The sequence below is a fragment of the Rhincodon typus genome, chromosome 15 (genome assembly GCF_021869965.1).
Source record: "Rhincodon typus isolate 14 chromosome 15, sRhiTyp1.1, whole genome shotgun sequence".
In the NCBI taxonomy this organism is placed as follows: domain Eukaryota; kingdom Metazoa; phylum Chordata; class Chondrichthyes; order Orectolobiformes; family Rhincodontidae; genus Rhincodon; species Rhincodon typus.
In genome coordinates this window covers 19,755,220-19,771,825 of record NC_063346.1, presented here as the reverse complement: position 1 = coordinate 19,771,825, position 16,606 = coordinate 19,755,220, and the positions used below count along the sequence as shown (strand labels likewise).

General features: G+C 39.8%; 1 protein-coding gene across 1 annotated transcript in view; it reads right to left on the bottom strand.

Annotated features, from left to right (window-relative positions):
- Positions 1-520: 520 nt before the first annotated feature.
- The window catches only part of mphosph6 (M-phase phosphoprotein 6), a 47,309-nt gene continuing 31,223 nt past the window's right edge, over positions 521-16,606 (bottom strand). Inside the window, exons 3-5 of the mRNA XM_048605788.1 lie at positions 15,442-15,532; positions 12,632-12,729; positions 521-5,116 (exon numbers count right to left, since the gene is read on the bottom strand). Of these exons, the coding sequence (XP_048461745.1) occupies positions 4,981-5,116; positions 12,632-12,729; positions 15,442-15,532 (325 nt within the window). The 3' untranslated portion in view covers positions 521-4,980. The remainder of the gene's footprint in view (positions 5,117-12,631; positions 12,730-15,441; positions 15,533-16,606) is intronic.

The following is a 16,606-nucleotide window of genomic DNA, read 5'->3' as shown; positions in this document are numbered from 1 at the left end:
TTGGTGTTGAGGCACATTATTCAGTCAGATTTGAAGCAGTACAAGTTTTTGGTGCTTTATATAAACATTGATCCCCAAAATGAAACAGACTTTCATTCTCCACTGTCCATATTTAAACACAAAACTGTTAAATGCATATCTAATTTCTCTGCCACTGAAAGTTATGTACATATATGAAAAAATAATATATATATATATTTAATACCGTTATATTGCTCAAACTTCAGTTAGTGATTTACTGTTATGTGGAACAAACATGACAAACATTCAACACTCAGCAAGCTCCACAGTGTGAAGAATGATTTGTCAACCTATTTTTGGTTGTACTGACAGAGATGGAACATTGCATGTAATACTGGAGAATACTTTAGCATTTACTGTATAAAACCAAAGGATCTTTAGCTTCTACTGTTTTAATCTGACACTCCAGTAATGGTTTTCAATGTTGATTATGTGGAGCGGGGTTTAAATCAAAAAGCTAATGCATCACAGGTATAAGTGCTACAAAATCATGCTGGTATACTTTGAATAGAAGTTTATTCGATAGCAAACTGTGCATCAACAGATAGTGACAAGTGCAATTCAAAAATACATCACCAAGAATTTAACACTACCCCCCATGATAACATATCTTAATTTAAGCCCAAAAGCCAGTTGTCCTTTAAATATTTGAGATATTGACAGTAAAGGTCAATGAAATCTTTAAAAACTGAAAGAACTGCTGATGCTGTAAATCAGGAACAAAACAAAGTTGCTAGAAAAGCTCAGCAGGTCTGGCAGCATCTGTGAAGGAAAAAACAGTTAACATTTTGGGTCCAGTGACCCTTCCTCAGAACAATGAAATCTTTGTTGCATTTACAATGCCAAAATATTATTTGAAGTTTCCTAAGAGCTGCAGTTCCTCTAATATTCAGATAAGGATTATGATTACTATACCAATAAGTAATGATGCTTAGTATAATGCACCATGAATAGAGCAATATTGCCATATTTAAGATTCACAGATCTCATAGCTGTAATTTTTCTGCTTAAAACTAATTTTATTGTATGCTTCTGTATGTTTTATCTGTTGTAGAAAATAAGTCTTATCTGGACAATATCCAGTGATTAGCAGCTAATTTTGCAGTATGTTATTTTTTGAGTATTGGCCTTTCAGTTTATTTATATCATTATAAAAGCATCATCTGCAATGATAGGTTTCACTGGATACTGTTGTTTCCACAGTGTTCAATAATCATGATACTTAAGAAGCAAAGTATTCACAAAAGCAAAATATTCCAGATTTCCAGCATTTGCAGGAACAGAAACTTGCTGAAAAAGCCCAAACAGATAATAAAACAAAGAACTGTGAATGCTGGAAATCTGAAATAAAAACCGAAATAGAAATAACTGGCAAAACTCAGCAGGTCCGGCAGCATTTGAGGAAAGAAAACAGAGTTAACATTTATAAGTTCTGAAGATGGGACACCAGACATGAAACATTAACTCTGAAAATACCCAGCTTTGGCAGCATCTGGACAGAGGAAAACAAATGTAACAATTCAAATAAATGACCTCTTATTAGAATTCCTATTCTCTTTCTCTGCAGATGTTTCCTGGCAGAACTAATATGGTAAGCAAAAGAATCCACAAGGCAATATGGGATATCGCCTCCAAATGAACTGTTTACTGTTTCTCTCAAGTGTAACCTTTTTAAATGAATAACAAGACAAGGTTTTTGAACTGATCATAGAGCTTCTATTTGGCTCTGAAATCTTGGGCTCCAATCCTAAAATGTTAGTTGATTTCTGACTGTTGTATGAGAAACTATAGCTTTTAGACCAACTATAGAGCAGTCAATTTTAACAAGATCAACTTTCACATGAGCATGTATGGTATGTTTTTAAAGCCAGTGCGGGCATTGTTTCAATGGACAGCTATGTCAAAGGTAAAACAAACAATGGTTACAGTCAGAGTAACAACCATTTGTACCAATTGCAGCAGCATAAGGATTAATAAATGAAAACTGAAAGTACCTTCTGAGGAGCGTACATTGTTGGTACTGAATGGATAATGCAGAGAAAATTGACACTGCCTTGAAAAATAAGACTGCATAGCACAGGAATTTTAATCTTTTCTTTAAAAAACAAGATACTTCTTGGGAACTCTGTTCTCATCAAGATGATATTATCAATGCTGGGAGTTTCCAATATCAAACATCAGCACAAAGCAGTTCCAACTATTGCAAAGTTAGAAACGGAAACAGCTTCCCTGTAGTGTCCATACAGACCTAATCACCAACTTAGGAAAAGCATCCCAGGTTGTACCAGTGGAATACTTCAATTCCCAATGTCAGGTAACTTTTGGTTCAAATTATCAAGTATTGATTTGTACTGGGGGCTAATACCCAATTTGAACTGGACTCAGACTGCCAGCACAAAGAAAACTTCACTCTACTGGTCTGAGCAAGACATCAACCAAGGCCTTGGGTGCAAAAGACTTCTGTTTGATCTACCTTTTCAGAATTTTAATAATCTTTTATGTATAGAACAAAACATGTTAAATAAAGTATATCTCACACATAAAATGTGTCTGGTTTATTACACACAAAAACAAAATCATTCACCACTGTTTTTGGATGGCCTCAAGTCACCATTTTGTGTTAACTTATCTATGGTTACTTGATTGAATTTGGAAAAGTTGGAAAAGCATCCAACTTTGAATTATCTATCCATGAAATCATAATGTTCATTTTACCCCCCACCAATTCCAGTCAAGAATAAGCAACTGCTAATAATGAATCTAATGATTCGCTTCATTTTAAAATTTCTTCCCATGACCAAGTTGCTAAGGCTGCCAACTAACAAAGGCTGAAAAGATAAACACAAATACAAAGGGAGAGCCAGTGGCCTAGTGATAATGTAACTGGCATCTGGTGGAATTTAAAATCAATAAGTTTTAAATCTAAGGACAGTTTTAGTCATTGCTAAAAATGCGTCTGGTTCATTAGTATCTTGTAGGGAATGAAATCTTACCTGATCTAGCTTACACATGACCCCAGTTATCCAATATTTGACTCTTAACTGCTCTCTGAAATGATCTAGCAAGGCGGTCATTCAGGAAACTAGGAATGGGCAACAAATGCTCGTCCTACCAGCGTCATCCACATTCCATGAAAGAATAAAGATTGAAAAGAAGTTTTTTTTTAAAACCTCTAAATATACTGAAGTCATGTTCAAAATTCAAGTTTCTCTCTTTCCTATTCCGAAAGCCTAGCAGCGAGGCACCAGGATTTGGCTCCATAAATGGAGTCTGATTTCTTCCACTGGACTTTCATTCACTTTTTTGGTCAGTCTACATGCATGACTTTAGCATGCAACTACAAGTTACCATAGTTTTGTAGTGCATACTTGATCTAATTTGAAGTCCGATATGCAGCAAAACCACATTTCCTATGGCATAATGCAAATCACAGATGTGCACACAGATTGTTCATTCTTCCATCTGTTGGCACTAGTCGCTTCTGTTGCTGCTGTTCCACTGGGATAATAATTTGATTTGACTATTACTCATATTCATTGGAACAGTAGAATGGTGGTGGTGGCAACAATATGCAAAACTGACATACTTCTCAAAACCTCTGAGACTATTATTTAATTTGATGACCTGAGGATACAATTAGATCAAAATCTGTGGTGCAACCTAGGTGTCAGGCCATATTTGCTCTGTGGTTTTGTGTGGGGCTGCAATTAGAATTATCTTCCGTCAAAATATGAGTAAAAAAATGTATATTTTGGAAATGTGAAGAAAATCATTACTCGTCCCCATGAGAATGTTTCAGAAAAGAGTCTGGTTTGCTAGGATAAGACTTTATTTCAGATCTAATAATCTTGGCTTTATTTCTATTTTCTGCTCATAGAATGTCTCTTCCAAATCTACACTATAACTTTTATTAATTCTGAAGTTATAAGTTATAATAGGTATCCAGACTTTGTCTTATAAAGGATTGCAATAATTTTGAATATTAAAAATGTACTTAATAAGACTTTAATTTCTAAATCAAACTCAAGGCAAAGGGTAATTAATTACTCACTGTACTGCATTTTCTGTAAATGATGCAATACAGCTGTAGTTTCAAAACAGCTTAAACTCACAGTTTTGCCATGAACAAAACTGGAATTTGGCAAAAAACAAATCTCTATGGGCAATGAGCTTAGAGGAAATTCACAAACAGGCTGATGAACATGAAGTGTATGCATCAAGTCTCAGGAACATTTGGAATAATTCAGCCAGTATATGGAGGGTGCTGCATAAAAACCTTAACATCTCTGTATTCAAATCACTGATTTTTTTTTGAATCAGAGATAGTAGGAACTGCAGATGCTGGAGAATCCGAGACAACAAGGTGCAGGGCTGGATGAACACAGCAGGCCAAGCAGCATCATAGGAGCAGAGAGGCTGACGTTTCGGGCCTAGACCCTTATGCTTCCTAATGGACATAGGAAGAAAAGATCCCTGACAGGTGCAGAATAAGATAATCTGCTCCACCATAAAGACAATATTTATACTTTTAGCACATTAAGATATTAAAAGATACTACTAGCAGAAGAAACAAAGCAAAGAAAATTACTATATTGGTTTTTATATCTGCAAAATATAAATATATTAAGTTTGCACCACCATATACTTAATATGTTTTTGTCCCAGGATTTTTTTTCTTCAAGTCAACTTTGAGCACAAGTGAGCTGAATTTTACTTGTGCATATGACATGTTGCAGAAGTGTAATCAAGAATGATCAGTATTTGTTCAATACAAGGAAACAGCAGAATCTGTTTATCTTCAGAAAACATTTTCATTGCAGCAAGAGGTAATACTTTCTAATTTTAGTATGCAAAAGATCATATTTCCATAATTACAATAAACATCCAGCTGCTGCAGAGTTTCAGATAGGAAGTTCATTGCCATACATAGGAAAATATTTAAAGACACGCTGGTGTTATTTATTCCTGAGGCTTAATGAATGTCTTCTTGCATTTACCACCCCTGGTGCTAGCTTCTGTTTCTTCAGTTTGAATAGCTGATCGATCTCTCTTTTTAGTAAACTTCCTTTTTATGGTTCCCACTAAGCTTTCATATCTGGAAAAAACAAAATTTGATAATGCTTCACTGAATGCATACAGTTTGTCATGTTAACTGTTGCACATTATTCAATCAATATGTAAAATTAATGCTTCAAAGTAGTACTATCTTTTGACAAGACAGTTGATGGAAGGAAAGGTTAGGAAATGAAAGAAGAGTGCAATCAGTAACAGGAATGCACATTGAGTTGCGGGAGTTTGAATCATCAACAGCCAATAGTATTTCAGGAGACAGTCAAAGCAAAGAAAGGTGAGAAAGTCTCTCAGTGAAAAATGTAGGACAAGAGGGAAGATGATAAGATAAAATTAATATTTTAAAGAAGGGTGGATCAAGATGAAAATCTAAAAGTAGCCACAGGATGAGGGAGCAAGGTACACCTTGATAATAAAGGCTGCACAAAGGAACAGGCACAATAGATAATACAAAGTTTAGATGGATGGTAAAACTTTAGTAAAGAGCACGACGTTGCTACCTCTAAGCCATGTTTTCAAAGCATAAATAACAATGTGATCATCGCCAACAAAGCTGCAACTTGCAAGTGGCTGGTTGGTTAGTTCCTAAAAAGTGCATCAGACGAACTGGTCAGTAAGATAGGAGTACAGTGCAACAAAAACAGAAGTTGCTGGAAAAGATCAGTAGGTCTGGCAGGATCTGTGAAGAAAAATAATCCCAGTTCACGTTTCGGGTCTGGTGACCCTTCCTCAGGACTGATGGTAGCTGGGAAAAAATTGGTTTATATGTCGAAAATAGGGAGGGGGATCGGGTAGGGAGCAAACAATAGGATAGAGCCCAAAGAGAGAGAAGAGCATTTGAATAAATAAAGGAGTTGATAACGATCTGGCTGGGAGGGTGAATAGTTGTTAATGGAGACTGTTAGGGACTAATAATAGGTAGTCTGTAATGGCATGCTATGTGATAATAAGGCCTGGTGTGTGGGCAGGGGGCTACGGCATGGGAGAGTTTAGGCCCTAAAATTATTGAACTTGATATTGAGTCCGGAGGGCTGCAGGATCCCCGAGCGGAAATTGAGGTGTTGTTCTTGCAGCTTGCATTGAGCTTCACTGGAACACGGCAGCAAGCCAGAGACAGAGACGTTGGTCAGGGGACAGGGTGGTGTGTTAAAGTGGCAGGCAACAGGTAGCTCAAAGTTTTTTTTGCGAGCAGAATGTAGATGTTCTGCAAAGATGTCACCCAGTCTACGGTTCATTTTCCCAATGTAGAGGAGACCACATTGTTAGCAGCAAATGCAGTAGACTAGATTCCCGGAAGTGCAGGTGAAGTGTTGCTTCACCTGGAAGGTATGTTTGGGCCCGTGGATTGTGGGGAGAGAGGAGGTAAATGGGTAGGTGTTACACCTTTGCTGGTTGCAGGGGAAGGTGCTGTGGGGGGTTGTTGGGGATGAAGGAAGAGTGGACCAGGGTGTCCCGGAGGTAACGGTTCCTGCAGAAGGTGGACAAGGGAGGGGAGGACATCTTGTTGGAGGTGGCGGAAATGGCATTTGATGATCTTTTGGATGTGGATGCTGGTGGGATGGTAGATTAGGACAAGGGGAATCCTATCGCTGTTGCAGGAGGGGAGAGAAGGGATGAGGGTGAAAGATGAGGGAGCTGGGTCGGACCTGGTTGAGGGCCCTGTCGACAACAGTGCTGGCGAATCCTTGATTGAGGAGGTAGGTGGACATTTTGGAGGTTCCCTTGTCGAAGTTATCCTCATCTGAACATATGCGATGGAGACAGAGGAACTGAGAGAATGGGACGGAGTCTTTCCTCCCTGGAAAGACTCCGCCAGACACATATTCCCCTCCCCTCTCTTGTCCACCTTCCACAGGGATTGTTCCCGCCAGGACACCCTGGTCCACTCTTCCTTCACCCACAACACGTCCACCAATTGCCCCACTGCACCTTCCCCTGCAACTGGCAAAGGTGCAACACCTGTCCATTTATCTCCTCCCTTCCCACCATCCAATGGCCCAAACATACCTTCCAGATGAAGCAACACATCACCTGGTCTTCCCAGAATCTAGTCTACTGCATTCACTGCTCACAATGTAGTCTCCTATACATTGGGGAAACGAAGCATAGACTGGGTGACCACTTCACAGAACATCTATGTTCTGCTCGCAAAAAAGATCCTGAGCTACCTGTTGCCTGCCACTTTAACACATCAACCTGTTCCCTGGCCAACAACTTTGTCTCTGGCTTGCTGCAGTGTTCCAGGGAAGCTCAACGCAAGCTGAAGGAACAACACCTCATTTTCCGCTTGGGAAGCCTGCAGCTCTCCGGACTCAATATTGAGTTCAATAATTTTAGGGCCTAAACTCTCGCATGCCCTAGCCCCCTACCCCACACACCAGGCCTTGTTACCACATAGCCTGCCATTACACACCCCCTGTTGTTAGTCACTAACAGTCCCCATTAACCACTATTCACCCTCCCAGCCAGATCATTATCAACTCCTTTGTCTATCCAACTGCTCTTCTCTGTCTTCAGGCTCTATCCTATCGCTTACTCCCTCCCATCCCCCTCCCTATTTTCTACATACAAACCGACATTTTCCCAGCTACAGAGATAGTAAGAACTGCCGATGTTGGAGTCAGAGAATACACAGTGTGGAGCTGGAGGAACACAGCAGGCCAGGCAGCATCAGAGCAGCAGGAAAGCTCATGTTTCGGGTTGGAACACTTCTTCAGAAATCTTTTTTTCCCCAGCTACCATCAGTTCTGAGGAAGGGTCACCAGACCTGAAACATTAACTCTGATTTTTGTTCACAGATGCTGCCAGACCTGCTGAGCTTTTCCAGCAACTCCTGCTTTTCTTCCTGATTTACAGCATCTGCAGTTCTTTCAGTTTTTATTTTAGGAGTACAGTGTAGTTGGCTTGCCTAAAGAAAGAACTAAAAGGTCCTCTTTATAACACTAAGAGTGACAATGGTAGCTATGAACTTATTCAAGGAGGTCTAAATTATGAGATAGGTCACGATCAGAGAGGGAATGGAGTAATAACAGGCTGTTTTCAGGAACAGCTTAAGCAAAGAATTGGAGATGGGAGAAATAAAAGTTATGACTAAATTACAGGAAGGAAACAGAAAAGATGGGCAGCTAAAGAAAAAAAGATAGAATGGAATCAGATCTTAATTGGGAACCAAAATGTGCAATTATTCAACAGCGAAGGTTCAAATTGCAGAGGTGTTGTGATTATAAACAGGTCAGAAAGGAAAGCTTTGACTAAGTTAAGGTTGAGAACCAGTGATGAGTAGATTTATAGATTCAGTAAAATCAGCTTGAAAATCCTTGCACTTGGATGGCATTTGTCAGGATCGCAGGACATTCAAAGGAATGGAGTATTTTTGAAGTGTAGTCACCATTGTAATGTGAGAAGTAAACTAGGGCAGTAGCTTATACGAAGACTGGGGTAACACATATACCATATTAAATTTACAGTTTAACTAATCAAACTACTTAATGTAAGTTGTGACGTACAAGCTGACCTGATTAATAAAGCAAACACATTTTTTCCTCCCTAACATTCATATTTTTGCATTTACAAGGATGCTACCGGGATTGGAGGGTTTGAGTTATAGGGAGAGGCTGAATAGGTTTTGTTTTAAATACAATCCCCATTGTGTGGAAACAGGTAATACGGCCCAACAAGTCCACACCAACCACCGAAGAGCATCCAGACCCATCCCCCTACCCTATCCCTGTAACCCTGTATTTCCCATGGCTAAGGCACCTAACCTACACATCCCTAAACACTTTGGGTAATTTAGCATAGCTAATCCACTTAATTTGCACATCTTTGCGCCATGGGAGGAAACCAGAGCACCTGGCGGAACAGGGAGAACGTGCAAACTCCACATAGACAGTTGCCCGAGGCTGGAATTGAACCCAGGTCCCTGGTGCTGTGAGGCAGCAGTGCTAACCACTGATCCACCGTGCCGCCCCTTGCGGCTCTTTTCCCCTGGAGAGTCGGAGGCTTAGGGATGACCTTAGCGAGGTTTATAAAATCATGAGGGGCATGAATAAAGTGAATAGCTAAAGTCTTTGTCCCAGGGTAGGGGTGTTCAAAACTAGAGGGCGTAGGTTTAAGGTGGGAGGGGAAAGATTTAAAAGGGACCTGAGGGACAATCCTTTCACTCTGAGGGTGGTGCATGTAGTCGAGGAGAATACTGAGATACAGTCTATTAGACTAGACGGGATTGAGGTTCATAAGGAGGAGGTGTTAGCAATTCTGGAAGGTGTGAAAATAGATAAGTCCCCTGGGCCGGATGGGATTTATCCTAGGATTCTCTGGGAAGTGAGAGAGGAGATTGCAGAGCCTTTGGCTTTGATCTTTATGTCGTCATTGTCTTCAGGAATAGTGCCAGAAGACTGGAGACTAGCAAATGTTGTCCCCTTGTTCAAGAAGGGGAGTAGAGACAACCCTGGTAATTATAGACCAGTGAGCCTTACTTCGGTTGTGGGTAAAGTGTTGGAAAGGATTACAAGAGATAGGATTTATAATCATCTAGAAAGGAATAATTTGATTAGGGATAGTCAACACGGTTTTGTGAAGGGTAGGTCGTGCCTCACAAACATTATTGAGTTCTTCGAGAAGGTGACCAAACAGGTGGATGAGGGTAAAGCAGTTGATGTGGTGTATATGGATTTCAGTAAAGCGTTTGATAAGGTTCCCCACGGTAGGCTATTGTAGGAAATACGGAGGCATGGGATTGAGGGTGATTTAGTGGTTTGGATCAGAAATTGGCTAGCTCTAAGAAGACAGAGGGTGGTGGTTGATGAGAAATGTTCATCCTGGAGTTCAGTTACTAGTGGTGTACCTCAAGGATCTGTTTTGGGGCCACTGCTGTTTGTCATTTTTATAAATGACCTGGATGAGGGCGTAGAAGGATGGGTTAGTAAATTTGCGGATGACACCAAAGTCGGTGGAGTTGTGGATAGTGCAGAAGGATGTTGTAGGTTACAGAGGGACATAAGCTGCAGAGCTGGGCTGAGAGGTGGCAAATGGAGTTTAATGCGGATAAGTGTGAGGTGATTCACTTTGGAAGGAGTAACAGGAATACAGAGTACTGGGCTAATGGTAAGATTCTTGGTAGTGTGGATGAGCAGAGAGATCTCGGTGTCCATGTGAAATTTGCCACCCAGGTTGATAGGGTTGTTAAGAAGGCGTACGGTGTGTTAGGTTTTATTGGTAGAGGGATTGAGTTTCGGAGCCATGAGGTCATGTTGCAGCTGTACAAAACTCTGGTGCGGCCGCACTTGGAGTATTGCATACAGTTCTGGTCACCGCATTATAGGAAGGATGTGGAAGCATTGGAAAGGGTGCAGGGGAGATTTATCAGGATGTTGCCTGGTATGGAGGGAAGGTCTTATGAGGAAAGGCTGAGGGACTTGAGGCTGTTTTCGTTAGAGAGAAGAAGGTTAAGAGGTGACTTAATAGAGACATACAAGATGATCAGAGGATTAGATAGGGTGGACAGCGAGAGCCTTTTTCCTCGGATGGTGATGGCTAGCACGAGGGGACATAGCTTTAAATTGAGGGGTGATAGATATAAGACAGATGTCAGAGGTAGGTTCTTTACTCAGAGAGTAGTAAGGGCGTGGAATGCCCTGCCTGCAAAAATAGTAGACTCGCCCACTTTAAGGGCATTTAAATGGTCATTGGATAAACATATGGATGATAATGGAATAGTTTAGGTTAGATGGGCTTCAGATTGGTTTCACAGGTCGGCGCAACATCGAGGGCCGAAGGGCCTGTACTGCGCTGTAATGTTCTATGTTCTATGTATAGAATGAGCTGGCAGAGATGGTGGAGGATGTGGGTACAATTACAACATTTAAAAGGCATGTGGATGGGTACACGAATAGAAAGGGTTTAGAGGGATATGGACCAAACACTGGCAAATGGGACTAGATCGGTTTAGGATATCTGGTTGGCATGGACGAGTTGGACCCGAACGGTTGGTTTCCATGGTTTTCATAACTCTTTGACTCTATATACTTGGTACAGAAATCAGCCCCATTTTCAGCCACAACATTATACTTGAACTGGTTGTTAGCCTCAATTTCCCACCCTCCTTTATGCCTTATAACTGGACAAGGGATCGAGCAATATAAGCATGTGTTGTGAAGATGCAGAACAAAGGAAGGGTCACCGGACCCGAAATGTTAACTCTGATTTTTTTTTCTTCACAGATGTTGCCAGACCAGCTCAGCTTTTCCAGCAACACTTATTTTTGTTCCTGATTTACAGCATCCACAGTTCTTTCAGTTTCAGAGATCACAGGAAGCAAGCAGAAAGCTAAAATCATTTAGCAGAAAGTGTAAACTTCAGAAAAATACCATAGCCAGCAGTGAAATGGAGTTTGGTCTGGGTTAAGGCAAATTTCTCTTCAACAACCAACACAGCAGCAATAGCTAAGAAATCAGCATGATATGGCTTGCTTCAGCAAAACGGAAACAGATGCAATATATTTGTTTCATAAAATTATGAAAAAAAATTAGCACCACAGATAATGAAACTTTCACACTTGTACAATAACCATTTGTTGCTATATATCATACATTTTCAGACAAACTTCTGAAACTCAGATGAGTCTTTAAGTAAATGAGTTATCAAACAGCTGTCTTACAGCAATAAAGACTATTGGACAGGCAGCTATTATTCTTTCGATATTTCACAGCATTGTCGTACTCATGGATTTCAAAACCTCACAAGTACAACAAAAATATTCTAATGAAGGTTAAGGCATTTATTAACAACTATATTGTATTTATGACTCAATTATTATCTGCAATATGATTAACATTCTAAGATAGTTATTCTATCAATAAGTACAGTACAGTGATATTTTGTGCCACTAGAGACATCTGAAGATAGTAGTGGAATGTGATACCATTACAGTGCTCTATTACCTAAACTTTTTTAAAAAATCTTTTGTCTTTAATAGTTTTGATTGTGTGTAAAACTGTTCAAGCATCATGGAGAAATGACTGACACAGTAATAGTCAATCTGTTCCTCATGATTTTTTTTTAAACAGATAGAGTCAGGAATCTCTGAGATGCTGAATTCAAAGTGTTTGTTGGTCAGAATCGATAATGATGGGCTGAAGGGCCTGTTCCCGTGCTGTATTACTCATCTCACAGCATCCAACTATTTTCTACTCAGGTACTGTTTAATATCAGAATGGTTGAATCAACAAATCTATTCATGCTAATCTCTTTCTTGAAATTGAGGTCACTTATTCTAGTTATATTTTGATGATTCACTAATCCTGTTCTGTTTAAACTCCAGCATTATTTTCATGGTTTATGATTATCATAAAAAAAGGCCCCTTTTAAAATGATATACTGCAACACCTCAGAAGCTGCTGCAATCATAACATTCAGAATTTACCTTAAAATATGCACTGCGTTTTAACTTCAATCTATTAAATGTCTGTTATATTCTGAGTCAAATAGATAAATTCAGTTAATATGTAGAACCGCATTCCTTGGAGATAGAACAGCTTACCTCCTAGCCATTTCTACATCGGAAACATCTACCTCCATCTTAACATCTTCATCAGGCTCTTCATTTTCATTCTGGGAATACATCTGTGCAACCAGTTTCTGGAATAAATGCAGCGTTTATCTATTAACTTTACAACATGGATATTGTGGCATAATGCTGAATGTGATGACATTAGATTGTTTTAAAAATAGTTCATAAATTTCTGCTATGATTCACTTTCCAAATTTAAAGCCAAAGTGAGACACTTGGCTATTAAATTTCTAATTTTCTGGTATATTCAAGGCATTAAAATTAATAAGATTTAAAAAAATTGATGTTAGGGGAATGCGCAATACTGATAATGCACTGTAAATAATCAAGATTGCCCAAATTCATATTGATTGCTATTATAGAGTGGTTTGCTCAGTCTCTTCAGATGGAATTAACAATAATCTACAAAAACTGAAGTCATGTTGACCAGGTGAGGCATCCTGGAAAACACTAGTGAACCAGCTGTGTTTGTAAAATGAACAGCAGCTGGATCACACATTATTAAGTTTATTGAATTCAGTCTCAGCTTCAAAAGTGGCAACGTTAGGACCTGAATACCTGACCTTGGTGTTCAGTTGAGTATCTCTGCAGTATGGCTTCTGGTTATATTGGCTTCTACATGTTATCACAGCGACAAATCTATTTTTGTTACTTAATATAAAAGTCCAGCTTTATAAATAAGTACAATATTAATCAAAAAAGAATGTTTGGCACAAAATTTGCATTTAAGACTTTCCTTTTCATTGAAAAGATGCCCTTGTTAATATCTCCCTTTTCCAGTATTTTACTGTCTGAAACTCCCATGTCTTCTTCAAATTCCTCACTGCATAAATCATATTCCCCCTTTTCAGCAAGTGATCCACAGTGATTTCAACTTGCAGCAAAATCACCTGTGTTTGATTTCACAGATTTTAACCTTAGAACACAAGAAAATAAGAAATAGGAGCAGGAGTAAGCCATCTGGCCCATTGAGCCTGCTCCACCATTCAATAAGATCATGGCTGATCTTTTTGTGGACTCAGCTCCACTTACCCACCCACCCACTCTCCATAACCCTTAATTCCTTTACTGTTCAAAAATCTATCTTTGCCTTAAAAACATTCAATGAGGTAGTCTCAACTGCATCACTGGGCACGGAATTGCACAGATTTACAACTCGTTGGATGATGAAGTTCCTCCTCAACTCAGTCTTTGCTCCTCTTATTTTGAGGCTATGCCTCCGAGTTCTATATCTATCCCCTTCATAATTGTATATGTTTCCAGAAGACTCCTCCCTCATGCTACTAAATTCCAATGAGTATAGTCCCAGTTTACTCAATCTCTCCTCATAAGCCAACCCTCTCAAATCTGGAATCAACCTAGTGAACCTCCTCCAGGGCCAGTACATCCTTTCTCAAGAAAGGAGACCATGCACGACAACTTCTTCAGACTGCCTCAAGTCTTGCCATTATGCATCAGCTTCAAACCACTGCTACTGACAAGATTCTCTTCAATACCCCCTCACCATTCATTTTTCTTCTCTTAACCTACCAAACAGACCAGCTGCTGGCAAAAACATACAACACTTCCAATTTCTTAGCTATACATGTGTTCACTCACAAATGAAGTAGGTCTCTTGGTTAGCACAGGAGACCATGCAGACCATCATAAGTGTACTGATTCTTTGAATGAGTTAATTAGTCTAAATGTCCTGTCCTCACCCCATAACCATCCAACTTACCATTAAATGTATATCCATATTACTTTCAAGTTGTTATCATGGATTCAGCTTAGAACATCATTGCAGTTGCCCATTCTGCGTCCTAATGTTTTTGTTAAAAGAAAGTGTCCTTTCATCTCCTTTGCAGCAATGATTATGTATTTATGCTCTAATTGCTGTTTCATTAGCAAATGGGGAAATACTTGTTTTACTAATTAACCTAATCAAATTCATCATAATTTCAAACACCACTTTCAGGTTCTTAACCTATTTTGTCTCTTCACACAAATATAGCCTTTGACTTCATTGCAATGTGTCTCTAGTGTTACTCTCTAGTCCTAGGTTGTTTTAAAATAAGACACTCAAAACAATGTTATAACTGCATCCTAATCAATAAGTTTCATAGCCCATGTTCTAAAACACTCCATTTAATAGTTTTGTAGGTTTAGCATGGCATAAACATTACCCTTTGACGCCCTGTCCCCAAGAAATCACTCGTCATCTTCTAAGTTCACTGTGTTCCCTGCCTAACTCATCTTAGGTATGGTCTGACCATCTCATGCAGTCATTTTCTGCATCCCTGCAACCAACTTGTCTCACTATTCCTAATCATCCCAAAGCAATAGCGAATTATACACAGTACTGAAAATATTTGTGCATAAAATAGTGTTGCACTTGCCGATTTTAATTGTCTAATCTATTCTACACAAAGGGTGTGAATGTTTCCAGATACAATGGTTCTAACAGGATTCATGAATCACCCTTCTCTAAGCAGTGCACGCCAGTTCTATCTGAACAATTTGATGTAGCAGGATAAAGAATTTAAAATGTTGACTTAAAAAAGTTCAAACACTCGATGCAGCACCTGTAAAGAAAAATCAGCGTTAATGTTTCGGGTCCGATGACCCTTCCACAGAACAGCCTTGTCTGTTTAATAGCAATTCCCAAGTTAACTTAATAACATTAAAACATGTAATTTGTAGTTCAATGTATTCAGCTAAAAAAAAAGTGCTGATAAATTCCTTCATCAAAAGGCCAATGGAGATCAAGGCATAAAATTAGATTTCATATAAAAACATACCTCTATTTCTGGATTAAAACCTTTAAAAGACATTCGGCCAAACAACATTTCTTCACAAGGCACAAAGCTTTTTTCTTCAATAATGTGACTCCTGAAACACATTACCAATACAGCTGAATTAGCTATTAAAGAAAATATTTGAGAGTTTGGAAAATTAAACACCAGAATTACTTAATGGACAGAAGTCGAAGGTACAAAAACAAAGTTGCTGGAAAAGCCCAGCAGGTCTGGCAGCATCTGTGAAGGAGAAAACAGAGTTAACATTTCGGGTCCGATGACCCTTCCTCAGAACTGATAGTGGCTGGAAAAAGTCAGTTCATATGCAGAAAATAGGAAGGTGAGTGGGGTAGGGAGTAAACGATAGGATAGAGCCCAAAGAGGGAGAAAGACAGTTGGACAGACAAAGGAGTTGCTAACGATCAAGCTGGGAGGGTCAGAAGTTGTTAATGGGGACTGTTAGTGACTAACAACAGGGGGTGTGTAATGGCGGCTATGTGGTAACAAGGCCTGGTGTGTGGGGTGGGGGGCTGGGACATGGGAGAGTTTAGGCCCTAAAATTATTGAACTCAATATTGAGTCCGGAGAGCTGTAGGGCCCCCAAGCGGAAAACGAGGTGTTGTTCCTCCAGCTTGCGCTGGGATTCACTGGAAAACTGTAGCAAGCCTGAGACAAAGATGTTGGCCAGGGAGTAGGGTGGTGCATTGAAGTGGCAGGCAACAGGTAGCTCAGGGTCTTTTTTGCGAGCAGAATGTAGATGTTCTGCGAAGCGGTCGCCAAGTCTATGCTTCGTTTCCCCAGTGTAGAGCAGACCACATTGTGAGCAGCGAATGCAGTAGACTAGATTCTTAGCCGAACTCGTCCTCACACTCAACAACTTCTCTTTCAATTCCTCCCACTTCCTACAGACAAAGGGGGTAGCCATGGGTACCCGCCTGCCTCTTTGTAGGTTACGTGGAACAATCCCTCTTCCGTACCTACACCGGCCCTAAACCCCACCTCTTCCTCCGTTACATTGATGACTGTATCGGTGCCGCCTCGTGCTCCCACGAGGAGCTCGAACAGTTCATACACTTCACTAACACCTTCCACCCCAACCTTAAATTTACCTGGTCCATCTCTAACACCTCTCTCCCCTTCCTGGACCTCTCTGTCTCCATATCGGGCA